At 31.1% G+C, this 19,538-nt stretch overlaps 5 protein-coding genes across 10 annotated transcripts; 4 read left to right on the top strand and 1 right to left on the bottom strand.

The window, feature by feature from the left end:
- The first annotated feature begins 1,738 nt into the window (after nucleotides 1–1,738).
- Nucleotides 1,739–7,659, top strand: LOC108739906. 4 transcript variants are annotated; one of them, XM_018474008.2, is made up of 6 exons: nucleotides 1,739–2,359; nucleotides 2,435–4,227; nucleotides 4,568–4,594; nucleotides 4,962–5,183; nucleotides 5,387–5,749; nucleotides 5,952–6,117. In XM_018474008.2, the coding sequence occupies exons 2-6, from the start codon at nucleotides 2,969–2,971 to the stop codon at nucleotides 6,115–6,117; spliced, it is 2,037 nt and encodes a 678-aa protein (XP_018329510.1). In that variant the 5' UTR covers nucleotides 1,739–2,359; nucleotides 2,435–2,968. The 4 variants fall into 4 exon arrangements, with proteins under 4 accessions (XP_018329510.1, XP_018329511.1, XP_018329509.1 ...); XM_018474009.2 differs by having other exon boundaries at nucleotides 2,428–4,227; XM_018474007.2 differs by having other exon boundaries at nucleotides 1,739–4,227; nucleotides 5,952–7,659.
- Nucleotides 7,660–8,250: 591 nt separating this feature from the next.
- Nucleotides 8,251–11,091, bottom strand: LOC108739904 (putative tyrosine-protein kinase Wsck). 2 transcript variants are annotated; one of them, XM_018474003.2, is made up of 6 exons: nucleotides 10,992–11,091; nucleotides 10,745–10,933; nucleotides 9,650–10,658; nucleotides 9,104–9,586; nucleotides 8,837–9,050; nucleotides 8,251–8,787 (listed from the first exon to the last, which is right to left on the bottom strand). In XM_018474003.2, the coding sequence occupies exons 2-6, from the start codon at nucleotides 10,903–10,905 to the stop codon at nucleotides 8,498–8,500; spliced, it is 2,157 nt and encodes a 718-aa protein (XP_018329505.1). In that variant the 5' UTR covers nucleotides 10,906–10,933; nucleotides 10,992–11,091; the 3' UTR covers nucleotides 8,251–8,497. The 2 variants fall into 2 exon arrangements, with proteins under 2 accessions (XP_018329505.1, XP_018329507.1); XM_018474005.2 differs by having other exon boundaries at nucleotides 9,107–9,586; nucleotides 10,745–11,082.
- A 148-nt stretch (nucleotides 11,092–11,239) lies between these two features.
- On the top strand, nucleotides 11,240–14,204 carry LOC108739913 (potential E3 ubiquitin-protein ligase ariadne-2). 2 transcript variants are annotated; one of them, XM_018474034.2, is made up of 6 exons: nucleotides 11,240–11,342; nucleotides 11,412–11,741; nucleotides 11,793–12,041; nucleotides 12,105–12,355; nucleotides 12,419–12,713; nucleotides 12,892–14,204. In XM_018474034.2, the coding sequence occupies exons 2-6, from the start codon at nucleotides 11,505–11,507 to the stop codon at nucleotides 13,300–13,302; spliced, it is 1,443 nt and encodes a 480-aa protein (XP_018329536.1). In that variant the 5' UTR covers nucleotides 11,240–11,342; nucleotides 11,412–11,504; the 3' UTR covers nucleotides 13,303–14,204. The 2 variants fall into 2 exon arrangements, with proteins under 2 accessions (XP_018329536.1, XP_018329535.1); XM_018474033.2 differs by lacking the exon at nucleotides 11,240–11,342 and having other exon boundaries at nucleotides 11,349–11,741.
- A 239-nt stretch (nucleotides 14,205–14,443) lies between these two features.
- On the top strand, nucleotides 14,444–17,268 carry LOC108739908 (kinesin-like protein KIF3A). The gene is made up of 9 exons (XM_018474016.1): nucleotides 14,444–14,572; nucleotides 14,628–14,884; nucleotides 14,939–15,463; nucleotides 15,523–15,720; nucleotides 15,781–16,008; nucleotides 16,165–16,253; nucleotides 16,309–16,489; nucleotides 16,547–16,783; nucleotides 16,842–17,268. The coding sequence occupies exons 2-9, from the start codon at nucleotides 14,630–14,632 to the stop codon at nucleotides 17,079–17,081; spliced, it is 1,953 nt and encodes a 650-aa protein (XP_018329518.1). The 5' UTR covers nucleotides 14,444–14,572; nucleotides 14,628–14,629; the 3' UTR covers nucleotides 17,082–17,268.
- A 442-nt stretch (nucleotides 17,269–17,710) lies between these two features.
- Nucleotides 17,711–19,398, top strand: LOC108739916 (succinate--CoA ligase [GDP-forming] subunit beta, mitochondrial). Its single transcript, XM_018474036.2, has 6 exons — nucleotides 17,711–17,767; nucleotides 17,853–17,976; nucleotides 18,034–18,133; nucleotides 18,184–18,449; nucleotides 18,501–18,819; nucleotides 18,899–19,398. Exons 1-6 carry the CDS (start codon nucleotides 17,711–17,713, stop codon nucleotides 19,299–19,301), a joined length of 1,269 nt encoding a protein of 422 aa, XP_018329538.1. The 3' UTR covers nucleotides 19,302–19,398.
- Nucleotides 19,399–19,538: the final 140 nt, after the last annotated feature.

The raw sequence follows: 19,538 nt of genomic DNA, 5'->3' as shown, positions 1-19,538 counted from the left end.
GTTTCCAATAGACATTTAAATTAACAGAAGACGAACCCTAGAGTGTAAGAGTAAGGTAGCCATCTAACGGACGCTAGTGAAACAAATTAGTTATAATGATATACCTAGTGTATATTTTAACGCATAATTTTGAAAAGGAGCATTGCGAATAATCAAATTTTGTAACAAATTAATCATAATGGTGAAATATATCAATTATACTTGTAATTCTTTTATTTGCCAAATAGGAATCTGCAACAATAATATAACCTGCATTTGAACCTGTCCATAACATCATAGATGGTGTTTTATTTATAATTTTTAAAATTATCCAAAAAAAAATATACCACGACAAAAAAATAAATTGAAATAAAGCCTATTATAAAATTAAGTACTTTTACTTGTATTTATGAAATAAATGTACTTTAATTCTAGAATTCGAAATGCACATTTTCATATTATACAACATGTACTACGTATAGGTATTTTTACAATACCTATATACACAGCGAAAAGTTATTTACAAATCAATCATTTGAACGCATGTAAATATATGTGCAAAGTATACCTATACATTATATATATAATATGTCACGCAAAGTTATGCTATGTAATTTTAATATGTATTCATATTTACCTACGTATGTATGAATATAATTACGTATATATATATATATACATTTGATGTATATAACATTAATGAAAAAAATCAGTATATTAGAAGTTAAAGTAAAATAATTTTACTGCTACAGATCATGTGTAAACAGCTGCACAAAATAATAATTGATCTATACAAAATATTGATTTGATGAAAAAATGTGCCATACTCATTTACGACGTTTTGATATCGGCTATTCGCTCATCATCAGAGGAATATGGCAAGATGAATGTTAATTACTCACACATACATGTCTTTCAAGTTCTATTTACTAGTACTTATAACTTCCTAATACTTTAGATAATATATAGTATAGTGGTAATGGTATAGGTGTTTTACTCGATTTAAGATATATAAGTATGTAAAAAATACTAAATTATTAAATTAATTTTAAGATTATTGAAAACGCAATATAACTCCTTATATATATATTGTTATTGTTATTATAATATCTAAATTCTAAAATAAGTCCATTATAAAAAATGGAATTAATGCGCACGCGCAACAATATACGGTATGTTTTTATGTTAAAAACCAAAAATAAATTTTATCTAAAGAATCTATATTTTCAAAAGAAATTAAAAACAGCTTAGAAAATATGCATATAATTAACAGTTAAGTCTTATCTGAAATAAAACTCGTTTTATAAACAAAAAGTATAAAATGTAACCTTGAAAACTGAAATGTTGAAAATCGCTTACAGAATTTTAGATTTTCGCCTTATGGTACATATCCATAAGATCAATTTTCGAGCTTCCGCTCTAAAAAATTGAACTACAGTAACTGACAATTTTTTTTTAATTATATTAGTACAGGGGCATTTTTTAATAACTTGGTCTTGTAAAACATTTAAAAAAACAAATTATATAAAATAAAAAAGAAAAGAACGATATTCAGTTAAATTATCATCCTTGAAATACTGCAAACTTTAAGACCTTGGAAATGCTATCTAGCCTCTCCCTATGTCCCACTACGTCATTGATGTTATGTCGTCACAGTGAGGTAACGGTGTATTACACACGCTCATTGGTTCTTTTCGTAAGTCAGTGGCCATTTTGTATACTATTAATGTGTATGAAAATCTGGACAGCAATAGCAACACCTCGTAAAGAGGCTAGCAAACCATTTCTAGTCTAGTTTTGTAGCGAACTTGGAAGAAGTGCATTGTACACGAAGTGTTTTATACATTAGTGGTTTTTTAACAATACACATGCATTAAATATGTGATGTATTTTACGAGAGGGATATCAGTGCAAGAGTTTTATTTATTTTCTTGTATATATTGAATGTCTGTGATCCGGCATATAGGGAATAACACAGAAGTGTTTTCTCTGATGGCGCTATGGCTGCTATATCGGTACTAGGAAAATAATATAACCGCCTTAACCTCATTGCACAGTTGTAAACAATTACAAATGTTCGAAATCAATTCAGGAAACATACATGTCGTGCAAATGTGAAGGTTTACTAGTGTTTCATTTATGATGAAAATTCGTTAAAGTTGAACGTTTAACTCCCTGATATTGGCCAAAACCAGAAAAATTTTAACATCGCTACCACCACCGCCAGAAGAACACCGATTGTGTTATTTGAATATTTAAACATTTTGGATGTGTGGTGGAAAGTGCATGAAATTTTAACTATTTCAAGATAACCTGTAAGTTTCTGAAAAGTGGGAGCTCAAGAAAAATTAATCATCTAACTTTGGAAACACTTATTCCTGTAAGTAACATCAATTATAAACAACAAGTAGCTTCAAAAGAAAAAGTCAGTATCTTTCATGGTTTTAGTTTTTAGGTCATCAAAGCATTTCTTGAAACTAAGTGACCACATAACATAAATTTATTGTGTGGACCGAAAATTACTAGAAAAGCCTTATTTTATTGGTATGATAGTATCTGTCGACCAAAACGTGTAATATACCACTATTATTTAAACTTCCAAGCTGAAGTTTCAAAATTTATTGAAGTAATCTTTGGAGCTGGTATTAATATAACCTTCAAAATACCTCGTCAAAGTAGCGCGGTTTTATTACCGCAACAAACACAGTTTGTCCAAGACAGGGGTAAAGAATTTCAGCTAAAGATTCCTACAGTTCTTGTTGAAAATATTTCACATCTTATACAAAACAAAATTAAGTGCCCTGTTCATAGTAGTACTGCAGTTCCAATATCTCAACTGAAAGATTGTCCACATCCAGTTCCTAGTAGTGAATGTAGTAAATGCATACCAGAAGAAGAGGAGCAGGATCTAAATATTACTCCTGCAACTACAGTTAGATGTTACGGTGGTCCAAGGAGTATTATTCCTAAACCTACAATTGAGTGCGCTATGAGTTCTGTAAAACAAGAACGCCAAGATGAAGCCGAAATTCAGGAAATGGCTACCAAACTCATGGAGGCAAACAGGGCTAAAATGCAGGCAGCTCTGCGAACTGCTCAGACACCAGTTACTGCCCCTCAAAATATGAACATCCTCAATTTCTTAACCAGGAATAACACCAATAATAATAATAATAATGGTAATAACAAGGCCAAAAATGAAGTTTCTGTTGTTACTAGTACAGCACCAGATAGTATACGAACAATGGGAGATGAAGAGTCTGCCAGGGGAAGATTTGGATGGACTACCCTTGGAAAAGTACATATTCCCTATATTACTCGTAGTGGTGATAAATATTGTGCAGTGAGAATGGTTGAAATGAAAGTGTTAAACAAGTATTTGAGTTTTCTACATCAAGATATTTATAACTGCACCTGTATTCGCAGTTATTATATTACTGAAGTCGAATGTAGATTATTAAATGAGATCAATATGAAACACTGTGATTATCAGTTTGGAAGAGAACAATTTACTTTACGGGATTTAATTGTGAGATTAAGTGATGCTGTTGAGTTTTACAATTTCTTAGATGCTTGTTATTCCAAGCTGTTAAATGGGAGCACTAATCCTTTAGATCGTTGTGGCTTTATACGTATAAATAAGGAATCTGTGGTACCATACACAATTTACAATAATCAAAAATACGTCCCTTTATTTTATTTTGAAGGAGAAACGGAAAATCTCAAACTAAAGGCTGACAAACTTGAGGGGTGGGATTTATCATATCTAAAGTTTTGTTGTAAGGTACAAGGTATCCGAAATGAACTCTTTGCGCATGATTCTTGTGCAGTTATTAGCTTAAATGACATTAAAAATTATTTTCCTCCGGGTACATTATTTGAAGACTATTGGCCAAGTAAAGTGGTTGATTCTCAGTTACTAATTAACGGTAAAACGCAAACTCAAATGGGACAATGGACAAGGCAACCAGCAGCTCCACCTGCATCTCTCTCTAGGCCTTCACCATCACCAAAACCAGCCACACAGGCTAAAGCAGCAAACAACAGTCAGTTACAGAATGTTCAGGCAATGTATTCTAATTATGGTTTAACTGGAGGACAACCGGCATATCCAACACCACAACCCAGGACTGCTACTTCAGCTGTAAGAACTACCTATCCAGCAGCGGCATCGAGACAACCACGTCCATCCTATTATACTAACATGGCCCAGGCTCCACCACCTCCTCTTATTAGAGCTAGTCAGTCGTAAGTTAAACATTTAACAAATTACTTTGATTTTGCCCTTTTTGACTCTAATATAAATGTATTTTTAGGAATTAAAAACATCACACTATACCTAATCTGCCAAATCATGAATTATTTGATTGACTATTTTAAAATTATCTATTAACTAGTTATTTAAGAAATAATCAGACGATTCGTTTTAATTTAATAAATGAATATATGATATAGAATAACAATAGTTATTAAGGAAAAAACGAGAGGAATAAATTCAGTTAAAATTATAGCTTCATAACAAAATTTCAAATTAAATAATTGTTTTGAATTTTATACTTTCAATTAAATTTTGATGATTTTCAAACAGATTTCAGTCATATGGGAAGGAAGATTGGTGAGTCAATTTAAGAGCAGTAAATAGTTATGTTTGTAGATTGCATGGCGTCTTCTTCGATTAATTATGCGTTATTTTATCTTGTAGACCATACCATCAGTAATATACAATTTAACGACTAGTTGTTATTACAGACAGACTCACCAACTTCATATGTGTTTAAAGAAAAAAAGAGTTGTTATTTAATTGATATTTAGTACCTACCAATTAAAAATGGTCTGCAGTGATAAAATCAGTTTTATCGTATTTTGCTAATAAATAAATCAGCAAAATATAATAAACATTGTATCTATATCAGCATGATTAATAAATATTCTCATATTTAAAAACCATGTAAATGCATTATTGATGAAAATTTTTTATTTAGGGCAACGACAGCGTACAGCAACACTCAAACTACAGTTGCTAATTATATGATGTTGGGTGATCCCGTGTTGTCTCAGTCTGGCTATCGACAGTCCAATCCACAGATGCCAAAATTCCACCCTCCTCCGTTAATTCCTGTACGTCATTTAAACGGTGGCATGCGTTATGATACCCCTAACCACTATGGAGGTACTGATGTAGTCGATCTAAGCTCCGCAAATAGGTATTGTTTTATTTATTCAAGTGTCATGTTATGTCCTGAAACTTAACTTAATTAGAGCTAATATAATCTAACTTGATGCGACGAGTACCATTGCAGTTGTGTTAAGAAAGAGTTTAAAATTCTAATCAATTTTTGGTAAATTTAAGAATATTTTCTTTGTATGTTTGCGTGAATTTTAAATTGGTTCATGTTTTCAAATTTAGTACCACCGGTCATCCGATAATTAACCAACAACCCGCACATCAGCAACCACCAAGGGGTCAGCCGGCGACGCAAGATGACTGTACTGGTATGACGAACGGTCGCATGCCTGTAAACAATATGCACAGGAAGTTGATAGCAATACCGGAAACACCAATTATTAGTGGCAATCACATTCCATATAAACTTCAAAAGGCGTTAATCGAAAACCGCATGGTCCCCTGTTTCAACATGAAACCATATTCATACTCCGATCTTTTGGTGACTATTCCAGATCTCATTGAACAGTTGTTTAACAGCGTTCCTGTACAGTCATGTCAACAAGTCATGCAGGTTTTGGGGATCGAAGTCTATAAAGGCAACAGGTAAATTGCTATAGTCATTATTATTACATATTAATTTAATTATTTAAAAAGTAGACCAAAAGTATCATTAGATTCTTTAGAAAGACGCTTTTTGCATAAAGTGCTTTATAAAACTTATCAACAGATTCTTTTATAATGTATTTGTTGTTAACTGTAAAATAACTAGCAGGGATAGGTATACTGGAAGTGATTTTATTTTCAGTGCTCAAATGCGGCTCTTGTTGGAAAACGGGAAGTGTAGAAGTATAGATGAAGTAATACCTTTAGTACAAGTGCGACATGTGTTAGAGTACATGCCACAATTGAAGTATATGCTCGGTGGTCTGGTTAATTCGGAACTTGCTGCGAAGAGACAGCGCACTAGCTAGGAGTGGCTAAATATGTGGGACTATTATAGTTTGTTCCACAGTTACACTTAGTGTGGACTTTTTATTATGTCTGGAATTCAGGCACAGTGTTTCCGGAAGTTACAAGAAAGAAAGAAAAAAAAAATTGAGAGAAACAACTAAACAGTTTAAAGATGTTCCTATGTGCCACATGCTTTTTTCCAATACAAAACTGACGTTATTTATAGTATTAGTTAAAGAAGGAAAGAGGTATGGACATTGAAAAAAGTGGCATTTGTGTTAAAAGTGAATAGACACTTGTGTAATATAGTTTAATCTTTTTATAAGTTGAATTTTGTGTAAATATGAAATCGTAGTTTGTGTGAATTTCATAATTTACTACTTACATAGATCTGAAATAGTGGCAGATTTAAATAAAATCTTTATTAATTCGACACAACACATGATACAGTTACCTTAAACAAGGGAAATATATTGTTAACTATTTCTTTCTATTTACAATATGTCATATAAGTAATTAACACTTCGTTGCGTTTACTATCTTATTTTGATTCGATACTTTTTGTTCTGCCTACTATTTCATTTGGAAAAATAGTTTTCCACTGTTATATAAATATTTATTTGAAATTGAAAAGATTACTGTATATTTATGTTAGAACTGCAGGATTGGAAAAAGAATTTATTATTGACCACAAAATTGCAAAATATAGGCTCATTCAAACGTTTTATAAGTATATGCTATATATATTTATATATATATGTAAGCATACAATTCTGTTTTCTGTAAATCATTTTTAAACACGTTTGTATTTTAATTAACTTCTTACATACATAATTGCAGTAATACGGATTTTTAAACAACCTATGAATGGTGTTATGTATTAATATTTATGGTGGTGCTCTTGACTGTGTTGTATAAATTTTTTCTGATTGATTACCTTCAGACGAAGTAAAATACGATTTTTGTTAATTTTGTTTCTTAAATAAATTTGCCATCATAAGTATATCGTTATTAAAGTGGTTAAGTATTATCGCTGGCATATTTAAGTTTTTTAAAGAGTTGAACGAACAAATAGTCAATATTCATAGCATTGGAAACCTTTGGATGAGTTTATGTTTTATCTATTTTATTTTCTTCTGTGATGTTTAATTTACAATCAGTATTGATGAGAGTTATACTACACTGTGTTGTTCAAAGGTAATTCTTAATCAACATTAATAATTCTGTCACAGTTGCCCATCAATGTCTGACTTGTGTTAGTATTGTACCATTTTTTTAATCAACTGTACTATTTGACAACCATCAAAACTTTTAATAGCTCTCTCGAAAATTACTAAAGATCATTTTAGCTAGAAGTGACACGTTCTCGACACCAGTGCTTATCCAAAAATAAAATAGAAAATGAACTGCCTTCCATATTTGAAAAGAGTTTTTAATCCAAAACCAAAATACACTGTGATAGCAATATTTTTAGGTGATTTCATTAAAATTAATTGATTGTCGACTCTCGATAAATGATCTATAGTAAGAATATCGAAAAAAAAAAACTTTTGTTAGCAATAGATAGGTTTTATTTTGTTCAGTTTAAATTTCTTACATTTAAGGAAAGATGCTGGAATTTTTAGACAGGTACCACATTATTCATTAAATCATTATTTGCTTCAAAACATCAAAGTTAAATCATATCACAAAATAAAAGCAAACTTAACATACATTTAATATCAAGACAATTTTTATAAGAATTTATTTATTAGACTAATTAATATTGGTTGCTGCCTTTTTATATTCAATCTATTTGCCGTTCTTGTTTTGCATAATTATTTATTTTGTTCTAAAATGCACAATTCGTTTGAATAAACTGTTTGTACTTACTTTAGGCAGTTTTAAAATTGTAAATCATTGCCTTAATTACTTAATCAGTATCCATCCTGTAGATAAGTTATTGATTCTCCTAGGAAGAAACGAAAGAAAATTTAATTATCAGATTAACAAATTACGAGTAGATTCTTCCGATAACTATTTTTTTTTGTTTTTATAAAATGTACCTGTCATTTCGGATAAAAAAATCTCGATATTCATAATAGGTTCAATGCATTTCATTATTATTTTTTAAACCATGTATGTTGTAAATATTTAGGCAAATAAAACATACATTAATATTTTCATTTTTACTCTCATCTAGGTTTAGTGTCTGTTCCAAGTATTTCGTACAAGTGTTTCAGTTTAATGTATAATCATAAGTGAAATCAGTGAAGAAAGACTACCTTAAAAAATATGTGAAGTCTTATATATAAAATATGACTATGGGCGCAGAAAACTATGTATTAACAAAAAACAATTTCATTCTGGTATAAAATATATGTCATTGTAAAAAAATACAAAAGATAAAAGTACAAAAAATTACAAAATCGGTACGGTCCTCGCTACTAATTCGGAGTCCATATAGAATTGTTCATACTGGAATCCTGGATATAATTCGAAATTTAGTAGCGGTAAAGAGTTTACTTGGCAGTGAGTTAGCATTTGCAAAATTGCAGAGGAATCGGGACGTTCCCCGGGCTCCACTTGCCAACAATCAAACATTTGCTGATACAATTCTTCAGAAATATAGGGAAGTTGTACCAAACGAAGGCCTCTTTTAATCTGGCCAGGTATTTCATTATTTGGAATAGAACCATACGGTGTACCCCCTGAAATACCAACAATAAAATCCTAACTTGAGACTTGTGAAGAAATTACCTAGAGCTGATATTTCCCACATTATACAGGCGAAAGACCACGCGTTACTTTTATGAGTGTGGGGAAAGTTACTGAATATTTCCACAGCAGTCCATCTGGTATAATCTGGCATTATATTCTGGTGAGTATAATGACATAAACCGTAGCCACTAACTTTGGCCACGTTATTTGCGTTTACCAAAATATTTCTCGCACACAAACGTTTGTGAAGGACCTATGAAAGGAAAAATTAGTATTATTGTCAACAGGGTGATGAAGAAGCAATACAACTTTTTGTTTTTCTAAATGCTGAATTCCTTTTGCAATGTCAATCATAAAAGATACAGCTTGATTTTCGGTAATACTGCTAAATCTTCCACCAGATGTATCTCTACTGCCTAGAAGTAAGTCTTTGAGATTCACTGAGGCTGCCTCTAATACTACAAATAAAATATCCATGGTTTCACAGAGTCCTATAAGTTCAAGAACGTTTTTGTGTTTGTCAGTTTTAATAAGTAAGTCCAGATCTCTCAGCATGTTCTTTTTATTAATACTAGACAGCTTTTTGTCATAAATTACAACAACTACAACTGGAATGTCGTCTTCCTTTTTAATCATTCCTGAATGTACAGACCCAAACTCTCCAACACCAACTAGTGTTTTATTATCAACTTTTAGAAGGTTCTGAGGAATTCTCCAAACTTTTTGCTTAAGTACATTATAATGATCTATTGGCTGCACTTCTTCTTCAGGAATATAGCCTTCATTTACCTTTAAGATAACACAATTATAATGTACAAAAAAGCCTACAATAAAAAATTAACTGCTGCTTACTACTTCAAGTATGGGTCCCTGCATAGCTAATTCTTGATTATCACGAAGTCTCCTGAGTCTTCTTTTAAATGCTTTTTGTCTCAAATAAATGTAAAAAATTACTATGACTGCAAGAATACCACTTACAATTACCACACAAATAGTTAAGGCAGTGACAAGAACAGATGAGTTTGAATTCAAATTAGTTTTATCTCTTTTATAAACATGTGTGCTGATATCACTATACACCACTTTGGTAATATTTCCAGCACTGCTAACCATTCCCTCAATTATTAGATAATTTGAATTTGGATTCAGTGGAGCATTATAAAAGCCCCCATAAGTTTTTCCATCACCTACTACAAAATCTTCAAGGACTTGTTTAGGCTGCAATTCAGCTGCAATATAATACCCTAATTCATCTTCTTTACTTTCTTGAAATGATTTCAGTGATTCAGGTTGAAAAAATAGTTTACTGTCCTGATCTATAACAACTACTTGATATGAAGTTACAGGACCATTATTATTCATTACAGGGTTTAATTTAACTGTAATCTTTGATCCCTCACGTTTTATTACAGTTGGGAGAAAGGGAATGTTATCAGGATCTCCTATTTCTGTTTGTAATATAATAGAAGCAACTTCTCCATCAGAATATGATGATAAGGCTTGGACCAAAATATTGTATTTGGTACCTGGATTTAAACTACCTAACTCAGCATCATAGGTATTGTTTGTAAATGTCCACCATTGAGGATTACCAATATAATTTGCATAGGTTTTTATAACATTAGCTTTTACTTGGTAGTTCCGGATATCTAGAAAGAACTTGGGCTTTTCCCATAAAATATAAGCTGATGTATTAGTCACATTTTCAACAGCTAAGTTTTCTGGCATAGTTGGTGCAAAATTTCCTGCATAATATATGTTACAATCATGGCAACTCTCATCACATGGAATTTGAGAATAATTTTTTCCAAGAAAATTTGTGCAGCCACATTTGCTAGTTACATTATTTAAAACAGCATACCTAGAATTGAATATTAAATACAACGTATTTATTATATGTTCGTTACTTGTCTCAATTAATTTAATTTTATGTGTAAGCACTATTACCTGTAATTATTGTTTTCTACACATACACTTAGACATTCCAATAAACCACGAGATTCTTTTATTATGAAGTACTCAACACCAGGCTTAAAACAACCCACTAAATCACCTTTTTCAACGCAAATACTGCTTTGTAAGAAAATAAGTAATAAAAACAGCAGCATATTTAAATAACTTGTGCATTACATGTGCCTTAAAAGTATAAATGTAGATTCCGTCATTTTCAATACTTATTCTGTAATATATTTACTTGTAATTACACAAATGCAGTATCAAACAAGAAAATTAATGGTAATTCAAAAATCCTAAACAAATTTAATTGGGTGTAAACAAATTACTAATTTGTTTGATTGGTTGCATACAGTTAGGAGCAGTCGACAAAAAAGTGAGGGTATCGGTTTATAAATTAAGTAAAACATTGTAAAACTTTAAATAACAATTTAAAATCTTTTAAAAATAAAATAAAGAAATATATCCAAATGCTTATAAAATATTTAAAACATGACCCCATTAAGTATTTCCACGGTTAGTGATCATTTAAACACGAAAAAATATTGGTTATGTCGCCGTCATCATGACAGTGACAGTTTTAATTATACATGTATGTAAACTGACGTGGGGTTACGGTAGGAATTCTTCATTTAATAAAATATATGGATAATTTTTGCAGGTGATGTTTATTATTTGTGAAGTAATTAGTACGTTGTGTGTATAAGTTAATGATATCTAAGAGATTGCTAACTTATCAATTACTTGTGCAATAATGAACACTGAAGGGGATGTAGATTCAGATATGGAATGCTCTGACAACGAATGCTTTGGTGACGACTCTGATTACTATAACACCGATGATATTGATATTGAACAAGTGGATCCAAGCAAAAACGATCCAGAATATTTTGAATTTGAGTGCTTAACAGAAGAGCAAGTAGAGAGACTGTTAAACGAATCTGTTGAACTTTTGAGTAATAACCTTCAGATACTGCCTTCTCTTGCAAAGGTACTTTCTTTTACAGATTATTTATTATTTAATTATTATACTTAATTGTAGGTGTTGTTGCATTATCACAATTGGAATGTATCAGAAATAATAGGGAAATATAGGGAGAATGCATCTCAGCTACTTATCAACTCTCGAGTAAAACCATCATCAGCACCAGCTTCCAATAACTGCTCGCGATACCTTACGTGCCCTGTGTGTGTCTTAACTCATTCAAGTGATAAATTTCTTAGTTTAAATTGTGGTCATTTATTTTGTAAAGGCTGTTGGACTATTCATTTTGAAGTTCAAATAAATCAGGTAGTTGATTTTTTTGCTTATACATGCTAACAATGATTAATATTATGTGAGAATTTATTTTAGGGGATATCCACAGGAATTAGTTGCATGGCTAGAGAATGTGAAGTGTTAGTACCAGAGGACTTTGTATTAAAACTTGTTCTGCAACCAAATATCAAGGAAAAATATTTACAGTACATATTTCAAGATTATGTTAAGTCTCATCCACAGTTAAGATTTTGTCCAGGACCAAACTGTCAGGTTGTCATTAAAAGTCAAGATACAAAGGCAAAAAGAGCTACTTGTTCAAAATGCAAATCAATTTTTTGTTTTAAGTAAGTTATCCACACTTCACATGCAAGGATTTTAGTTTAACACTTGTAACATTTGTTTTAAAGATGTGGTATAGATTATCATGCACCTACAGATTGTCATACAATTCAAAAGTGGTTAACAAAGTGTGCAGATGATAGTGAAACAGCTAATTACATTAGTGCTCATACCAAAGACTGCCCCAAATGTCACATATGCATTGAGAAAAATGGGGGTTGCAATCATATGCAGTGCTATAATTGCAAGTACGACTTCTGCTGGATGTGTTTAGGTGATTGGAAGGCACATGGATCAGAATACTATGAATGTTCACGCTACAAAGAAAATCCTAATATAGCTCATGAGTCTGTCCATGCTCAGGTAACTATTTCAATTGTACATTAAAAATAGTAGTTTAAAAAATTTTCAAAGAAAATTAAGAACTCTAGACTTTTCTTGTCTTGGATTTTAAACATTTTATATTATTACTGATTTTGTATTTGTAAAATTGAGTTCACCATTATAATGTTATTTATAACAGAATATAAAAACATTATAGGCACGGGAAGCCTTAAAGAAGTATCTTCACTATTATGAAAGATGGGAGAATCATCTAAAGTCGTTGAAGTTAGAAAAGGAAACTTTTGACAAATTGAAAACTCGCATAAACCAAAAGGTGATGTCTGGAAGGGGCACATGGATAGATTGGCAATATCTTTTCACAGCAGCGTCTTTGCTGGCTAAGTGTAGATATACTTTACAATACACCTACCCATACGCTTATTATATGGATACAGGGCCACGAAAAGAACTTTTTGAATATCAACAAGCTCAATTAGAAGCCGAAATAGAAAATTTATCGTGGAAAATAGAACGCGCCGAAACGACCGATAGAGGAGACCTAGAAAATCAAATGGATATAGCGGAAAAAAGGAGGACTACCCTTTTAAAAGATTTTTTAGATGTGTGATACAATATGATATTAATTTTTTTCTTGTTGGGCCAAACAATTTATTACTGATTCGTCGTCTTCAATCAGTCGTATAATTGAATTTATACATGAATTATTGTGACTGTTCAAGTCGTTCAATTTTTTGTCTGTAAGTAAGGTAATTGTACTAACGATAAATGGTAGAGCTTTGATTCAGAAGAGAAGGAACTTAATTGTAGATATTTTAGTGGTTAAAACGTATCAATGTTTTTAAAGATTCTGTCTAAAATAATGATTTTCAGAATAATGCAATTGAAATCTGGAAACATTTCATATGTAATTTTACTGAATGCTTTTTTATTTAATTTAATACCAAAGATGAAGATGGAAAATTAGCATAATATGTGTTGATAGCTTTCAATTAGTTAATTAAAATTAATGAATGCTGCAGATCTTATTCAATTTTATATAATTTGTCAGAAAAAAATATTTTAATTATTGTAGTATATGACTTGATTGTGGCAATCATACAAATTACACTTTGTACCTTATATTATCTCAAAAATGTCATTATGTTGGTAATTTTAATTAATTTTATTAGGTCATTTATACTGCATTTATTCTTATGTGTATTGCAAGTTGCAGTTTAAATTCCTACATTTTATTTTATCAAAATTTTGTATAATGCGAATAATAAGTACATTTAATTTTTTTTACACCTGTTGTATACTGTTTAAGTAGAAACAATTAATTAATAATTTATAAATTTGTTTTTATTTTGCATACTTTTGTAAACTTCTGTAGTACCGTTTGTCACAAGCAAAAGAAGTAATTGTAGTTTTTATTTGTATGGAGACAAAGATGGCTAAAAGAAAAACAGTTTTTAATATTCATTCTCTTGAAAATGTAAAATAAATAAAATTAAACAAATTTTAATTTAATTTGGCGTTTTCTTTTTCATAATATAAGAAGAATGTTAGTACCTATTTTACACTGTATCTTATTTATTAACATAAATAAGATCTTAATTAATGCGATTAATAAATCCAAGAAATAAATAATACACATACAAAATTAAAAAGAAATTCAAATGGTTCTCTTGGCTTCTTTTTTTTACACACCCTGTATATAGTTTATTTAACAACTTATTTGATTGGCTGGTATGACCATAGATAATAGGGTTTGACATAAGTGGAAACTTGTGTTGTTGTATATTGTGCATCTATTTATTGATGAATATTTATTGAATTTTACAAATATACCAATTTTACAAGAAGAACGTTCGAAAAAACTATTTACATTACATTTTGTAAGTGTTTAGAATTTCAACAGTATTGTATTTTAACTTGACCTCATATATTTAGTTATGGGAGAAAAGAAACACATAATGAAGAAAGAAATGGAATTACGTGGAAAAGAGTCTGTTGAGGAAAATATTTGTGTTGTTACAAGAGTTCGCCCCTTAAGTTCAAAAGAAGTTGAAACGAATTGTCCAAACATTGTTTCTGTTGACATTGAAAATAGAATGTTGTCTATTACAAAACCTGGAGAATCAACTAATAATAAGCCAAGAACGTTTACATTCAGTTTTGATTATATTTTCCCTGAAACATCTTCACAGGTAAATCATTGTATGTTATCCTCAAAGCAGTTGTTAACTTGTTTATTAATACAGATGGATGTTTATCGTAATGTGGCTAAACCAATAGTTGATAAGGTTCTTGAAGGATATAATGGCACATTAATTGCATATGGTCAGACAGGGACAGGGAAAACCTTTACAATGAGTGGTGATGATGATCCCAGCATGCAAGGAATAATTCCAAACACATTCAATCATATTTTTTCAAAAATATCATCTACAACTGAAGACATAATATTTGCTATATCTGTTTCTTATTTGGAAATTTATAATGAAGAAGTTAAAGACCTTTTAGCTGGAAAAAACGATAAGAAATTAAAAATGTATGAGAATGAAGATGGTGCTGTTTATGTAAAGGATGCCATCTGCTTAGCAGTTGATTCTGTTGAATCAATTACAGAATTGATGAGAAGAGGCAATGCCAACAGAAAAACCAGGGCTACATTAATGAATGACAGAAGTTCTAGGTCCCATGCTATATTTATGATTAATATTGAGCAAAGATGTCAAGGAGACAACACAATGGTGCTGGGAAAATTGAATCTTGTTGACTTAGCTGTATGAGAAAACTAATACAATTTTCTACATTTATTTACAAATAATTGTATTTATCGTAGGGTTCAGAAAGATTAATCAGGACTCAAGCAACTGGAGATGGATTAAAAGAAGCAACCAACATAAATCAAAGTCTATCAGTCCTAAGTAATGTTATTGCAACATTGGCAGAAGGAAAGGGAGGTCATGTTCCCTATCGAAGTTCTAAACTCACTAGGCTTCTTCAAAATTCCTTAGGAGGCAACTCTAAAACTACAATTGTGTGTTACAACTATTCATAACGAAAATATAAAATATAATTAATTGTTTTATAATTTTAGATTGCTACAGTTAGCCCTGCTTCTATGGACTTTGAAGAAACACATTCTACGCTCCGATACGCAGCACGTTGTAAATTGATTAAAAATAGGGCTGTTATTAATAGAACTTCATCTACTGGTTTAATTGCCCAGTTTGAGGCTGAACTTCAAAAACTCGAAATGGAGTTAGCTCTAGTTAGTGCCCACGAAAAAGAAGAAATTGAGATGATCAATTCTAATCACAACATGGTGATTTTTAGTAGTTAACTTTTTTTCTGAGCTGAACTTCAAGAAATTATTTTGCTTTTCTTGAAGTGCAGAACAGCCTAAAAAGACGTTAACATCAATGAATACCTAAGAACCACAGTAGCTTTAAGTAATTCAATGTTAATTATTTCATTTTAGAAGCGAGTCAAATGCAGTAAGCAGAAGATTTCTACTCCTGAAATTGACGAGGAAGTTAAACGACAGGAGGAAGAATTAAAATCTACAGAGTATGGTTTTACACTAATTAAATTTGTATGAATTGATTATTAAATTCGTTTACAGAGAGCAAAAGAACGATTTACTTTCTCGTATATCTAGTATTCAGAAATTAATTCTAGTTGGAGGAGAAAATTTGATTGAGAAAGCTAAGAGGCAGCAGTTTCTTCTGGAATCTTCAGATGCCGAGCTGAAGAATCTTGATAAGTCTCATAAACATCTACAAGAAGAGTTAGAAAAGAAGGGGGTAATTATATATTTCCTGAACGTCTTTTTAAAAGTACTAAAAAAAGTTTTCTTTTAGGCTGAAAGGATAGACGTTGAAGAAAAGTATAACACCCTTCAAGAAGAAGATACTGAACTTACTAAAAAGATTTTAAAATGTCAGGAACAGTTGTCAGCTATAAAAGAAGAGTATGCTATTAAAGAGCATGAGTATCAACGCGACGAAGAAGCTTTAATTGATAGCAACAGGCTTTTACTGAGAGAAGTGCAGCTAGCCAATGTAATGACTGCCCAATACATTCCTAAAGAATACTGGGTGAGGATTTCTATTCAAAATTATGTATATTCTTGTCCTAAAGTAATCAAATTTATAGCGGACGATCGAAAGTAATGTACAGTGGAATAAAGAAACTTTGGAATTCCAAACCAGAGGTGTGGCTTACACGGGGAATAACATGCAGCAAGGAAGAGGAGATAATGGGAGTAATGTCCCCTATGCATATGGGATGAATCGACCTTATGGGGAGTATCATAGGAAACCAAGAATCCGTCATTCTAGTGTACCACGTCCAAGGAGGTATATTTATATGACAAAAGGAAGTCGCGCCCAATAGAAATGGTACTGCACTTTACTGAATTATTTAATCGAAATTATTTCGGTGTAGGGGATTTCCTGAATTTTTCTTTAGCAGATCTTTTGCTAGTCAATTTGCTTAAACCTGTGATTTCAGTGAATTCCTTTCTCTTATTATTATACATATTGTTATATTTATTTATTAATTTTGTTAAAAATGACGTATACTTCAGATATAAATAAAAAAATTTTCTAACATCTTGCAGGCTTGTATTGTTTTATTTTAATAAATCTTATTAACAAAAATAATTTGTACTTAATTGCCGCCAATATGTTTTAAAATCTAAAAATAAAGGAGTAGTAAACCTGCACATAGTGGATGTATGTTGGGTTGCCTACTCGTTTTAATTTAATTTAAAAATTTAGTTAATCAAGTTTATTTAAAAAGATAATATATAATAAGTACCCGTGTTGCTATATGGTTATTATTATAATTTATTTTTCTATTTTGTGGTGTATTACGTTGATGTAGATTTTACTCCCTGTGGCATTTTTAATAAGCATTTATTCATAATTTGACTATGACCTATAACCTATGATCTTTTCCATTTCTTGTTAAATTTGAGATATACTGTTTAATTTGTTTAAAGTGTCCATCCAAATTAAATTATGTCTTCCATGTGGAATTCTGTACGAAAACTACCTCTTAGAACTTCAATACTTAAGGTATTTATAGAAAAAGTGATATGAAACTATAAGTTGTTTATTTGAAAGTTGAGTAGTAAGGCCCCCCCGGTCCTTATTATTTTAGGTACCAGTTAGATATATTAACCTCTTAGAGTATCAGAGCAAATCATTATTGAAAAAGCATGGTGTTGCAATTCAGGATTTCTGTATGGTGGATGATTCGGGGACAAACCAACTTGATAATTTTAGTAAGTATTGAGTGTTCCACCAATAATTTGAATAATTATTTCACTATTTGTTTTAAGACGCCAAAGAGTATGTTATCAAAGCACAAATATTGGCTGGAGGTAGAGGAAAAGGACATTTTGATTCAGGTTTCAAAGGAGGAGTACATTTAACTACTGAGTAAGATATGGTTTAATTAGAAAATTCAAACTAAACGTGACATTTTGTAGTCGTAATAAGATCCAAGAGATAGCCAGGCAAATGTTAGGCCATAAATTAATTACAAAACAAACTCCACAAGATGGTATATTAGTAAGGAAAGTCATGGTTGCAAGAAGTGTGAATATAAAGAGAGAGACGTATGTTTGTATTTTAATGGACCGAATGAGTAATGGTCCTGTACTTATTGCTTCACCAGCTGGGGGAGTAGATATTGAAGCTGTTGCAGAGAAAACACCACACCTTATCAAAAAAGTTCCAATTGATATCTATGAAGGTACCTAGTTTAAAATTAATTTTCTCAATAGTAAAACATGTTTTCTTAAAGGTCTCACAGATTCCACTGCCAAAGAAGTCGCTCAATTTTTAGAATTTAAAGGAAATTTACAAGAAAAAGCAGCAGATCAACTGAAAAAAATTTGGGAACTTTTCCTGAAAGTAGATGCTATCCAAGTGGAAATAAATCCGTTTGTAGAGACAGAAGAGGGAGAAGTAATTTCTGTAGATGCCAAAATGAACTTTGATGATAATGCTGCATATAGACAAAAAGAAATATTTGCAATGCATGATACTTCTGAAGATGACCCTAGGGAAGTTGAAGCAGCAAAATACAACTTAAACTACATTGGAATGACTGGAAATATAGGGTAAGATCATTTTGTACACTTGCAATGTAACTTTTTAATCTGTAATGATTTCTAATTTATGGTATTTATTTCTTGATAGGTGTTTGGTGAATGGTGCAGGTTTAGCAATGGCTACTATGGACATTATAAAATTGTATGGGGGCGATCCAGCTAATTTTTTAGACGTGGGAGGATCAGTTAAAGAAGACCAAGTCAAAGCTGCATTTAAAATATTAACTTCAGATGAAAATGTAAAGTCAATCCTTGTGAATATATTCGGGGGTATCGTTAACTGCGCAACTATAGCTAATGGTATTGTTGGAGCTTCAAAATCAATTAATTTCGATATTCCGTTAATTGTTCGCTTGGAAGGTACAAACGTAAATGAAGCAAAGAAGATAATAAAAGAGTGTGGCCTTGCTATACAGTCTGCTGACGATCTTGACGACGCTGCCCAGAAGGCTGTTAAAAGCATTGATAAAGCTCAGAAAGTAACTGCATAAAATTGTTATCTGTTTGTCGTATAGTTATATTTTTTATATCAATTTATAATTTCCGATTTGTTGTTTGTTAATTAAGAACTGATATTTTTACAATTTGTACCTTGGGTACTTAAAACAATAAATTAATATAATTGCATTATCTTTTCTTGTATTTAAAATAAAACTCGCATGAATTTTCCACTATATATTATTAAAACGAAAAAATAATTCTAATCAGAGAAATAATTAAGATATAAC

This window comes from Agrilus planipennis, unplaced genomic scaffold (genome assembly GCF_000699045.2).
Source record: "Agrilus planipennis isolate EAB-ADULT unplaced genomic scaffold, Apla_2.0 scaffold7, whole genome shotgun sequence".
Taxonomy (NCBI): domain Eukaryota; kingdom Metazoa; phylum Arthropoda; class Insecta; order Coleoptera; family Buprestidae; genus Agrilus; species Agrilus planipennis.
The sequence above is the reverse complement of the archived record's forward strand: the minus strand, read 5'-3'. Positions and strand labels throughout refer to the sequence as shown.

What these genes read in the sequence shown, in the direction of transcription:
- LOC108739906 (XM_018474007.2), top strand. Translation starts at nt 2,969, where the DNA reads ATGAGTTCTGTAAAACAAGAACGCCAAGATGAAGCCGAAATTCAGGAA. An exon ending in TCATATGGGAAGGAAGATTG is followed by an intron (nt 4,595 to 4,961) that starts GTGAGTCAATTT and finishes TTTTTTATTTAG; the next exon opens with GGCAACGACAGCGTACAGCA. An exon ending in GATCTAAGCTCCGCAAATAG is followed by an intron (nt 5,184 to 5,386) that starts GTATTGTTTTAT and finishes TTTCAAATTTAG; the next exon opens with TACCACCGGTCATCCGATAA.
- LOC108739904 (XM_018474003.2), bottom strand. Translation starts at nt 10,905, where the DNA reads ATGCTGCTGTTTTTATTACTTATTTTCTTACAAAGCAGTATTTGCGTT. An exon ending in AGGGACCCATACTTGAAGTA is followed by an intron (nt 9,587 to 9,649) that starts GTAAGCAGCAGT and finishes GTTATCTTAAAG; the next exon opens with GTAAATGAAGGCTATATTCC. An exon ending in GTGGGAAATATCAGCTCTAG is followed by an intron (nt 8,788 to 8,836) that starts GTAATTTCTTCA and finishes TTGGTATTTCAG; the next exon opens with GGGGTACACCGTATGGTTCT.
- LOC108739913 (XM_018474034.2), top strand. Translation starts at nt 11,505, where the DNA reads ATGAACACTGAAGGGGATGTAGATTCAGATATGGAATGCTCTGACAAC. An exon ending in TACTGCCTTCTCTTGCAAAG is followed by an intron (nt 11,742 to 11,792) that starts GTACTTTCTTTT and finishes ACTTAATTGTAG; the next exon opens with GTGTTGTTGCATTATCACAA. An exon ending in ATGAGTCTGTCCATGCTCAG is followed by an intron (nt 12,714 to 12,891) that starts GTAACTATTTCA and finishes AAAACATTATAG; the next exon opens with GCACGGGAAGCCTTAAAGAA.
- LOC108739908 (XM_018474016.1), top strand. Translation starts at nt 14,630, where the DNA reads ATGGGAGAAAAGAAACACATAATGAAGAAAGAAATGGAATTACGTGGA. An exon ending in GAAGAATTAAAATCTACAGA is followed by an intron (nt 16,254 to 16,308) that starts GTATGGTTTTAC and finishes ATTCGTTTACAG; the next exon opens with AGAGCAAAAGAACGATTTAC. An exon ending in ACATTCCTAAAGAATACTGG is followed by an intron (nt 16,784 to 16,841) that starts GTGAGGATTTCT and finishes TCAAATTTATAG; the next exon opens with CGGACGATCGAAAGTAATGT.
- LOC108739916 (XM_018474036.2), top strand. Translation starts at nt 17,711, where the DNA reads ATGTCTTCCATGTGGAATTCTGTACGAAAACTACCTCTTAGAACTTCA. An exon ending in TTAGAACTTCAATACTTAAG is followed by an intron (nt 17,768 to 17,852) that starts GTATTTATAGAA and finishes TTATTATTTTAG; the next exon opens with GTACCAGTTAGATATATTAA. An exon ending in AAACCAACTTGATAATTTTA is followed by an intron (nt 17,977 to 18,033) that starts GTAAGTATTGAG and finishes ATTTGTTTTAAG; the next exon opens with ACGCCAAAGAGTATGTTATC.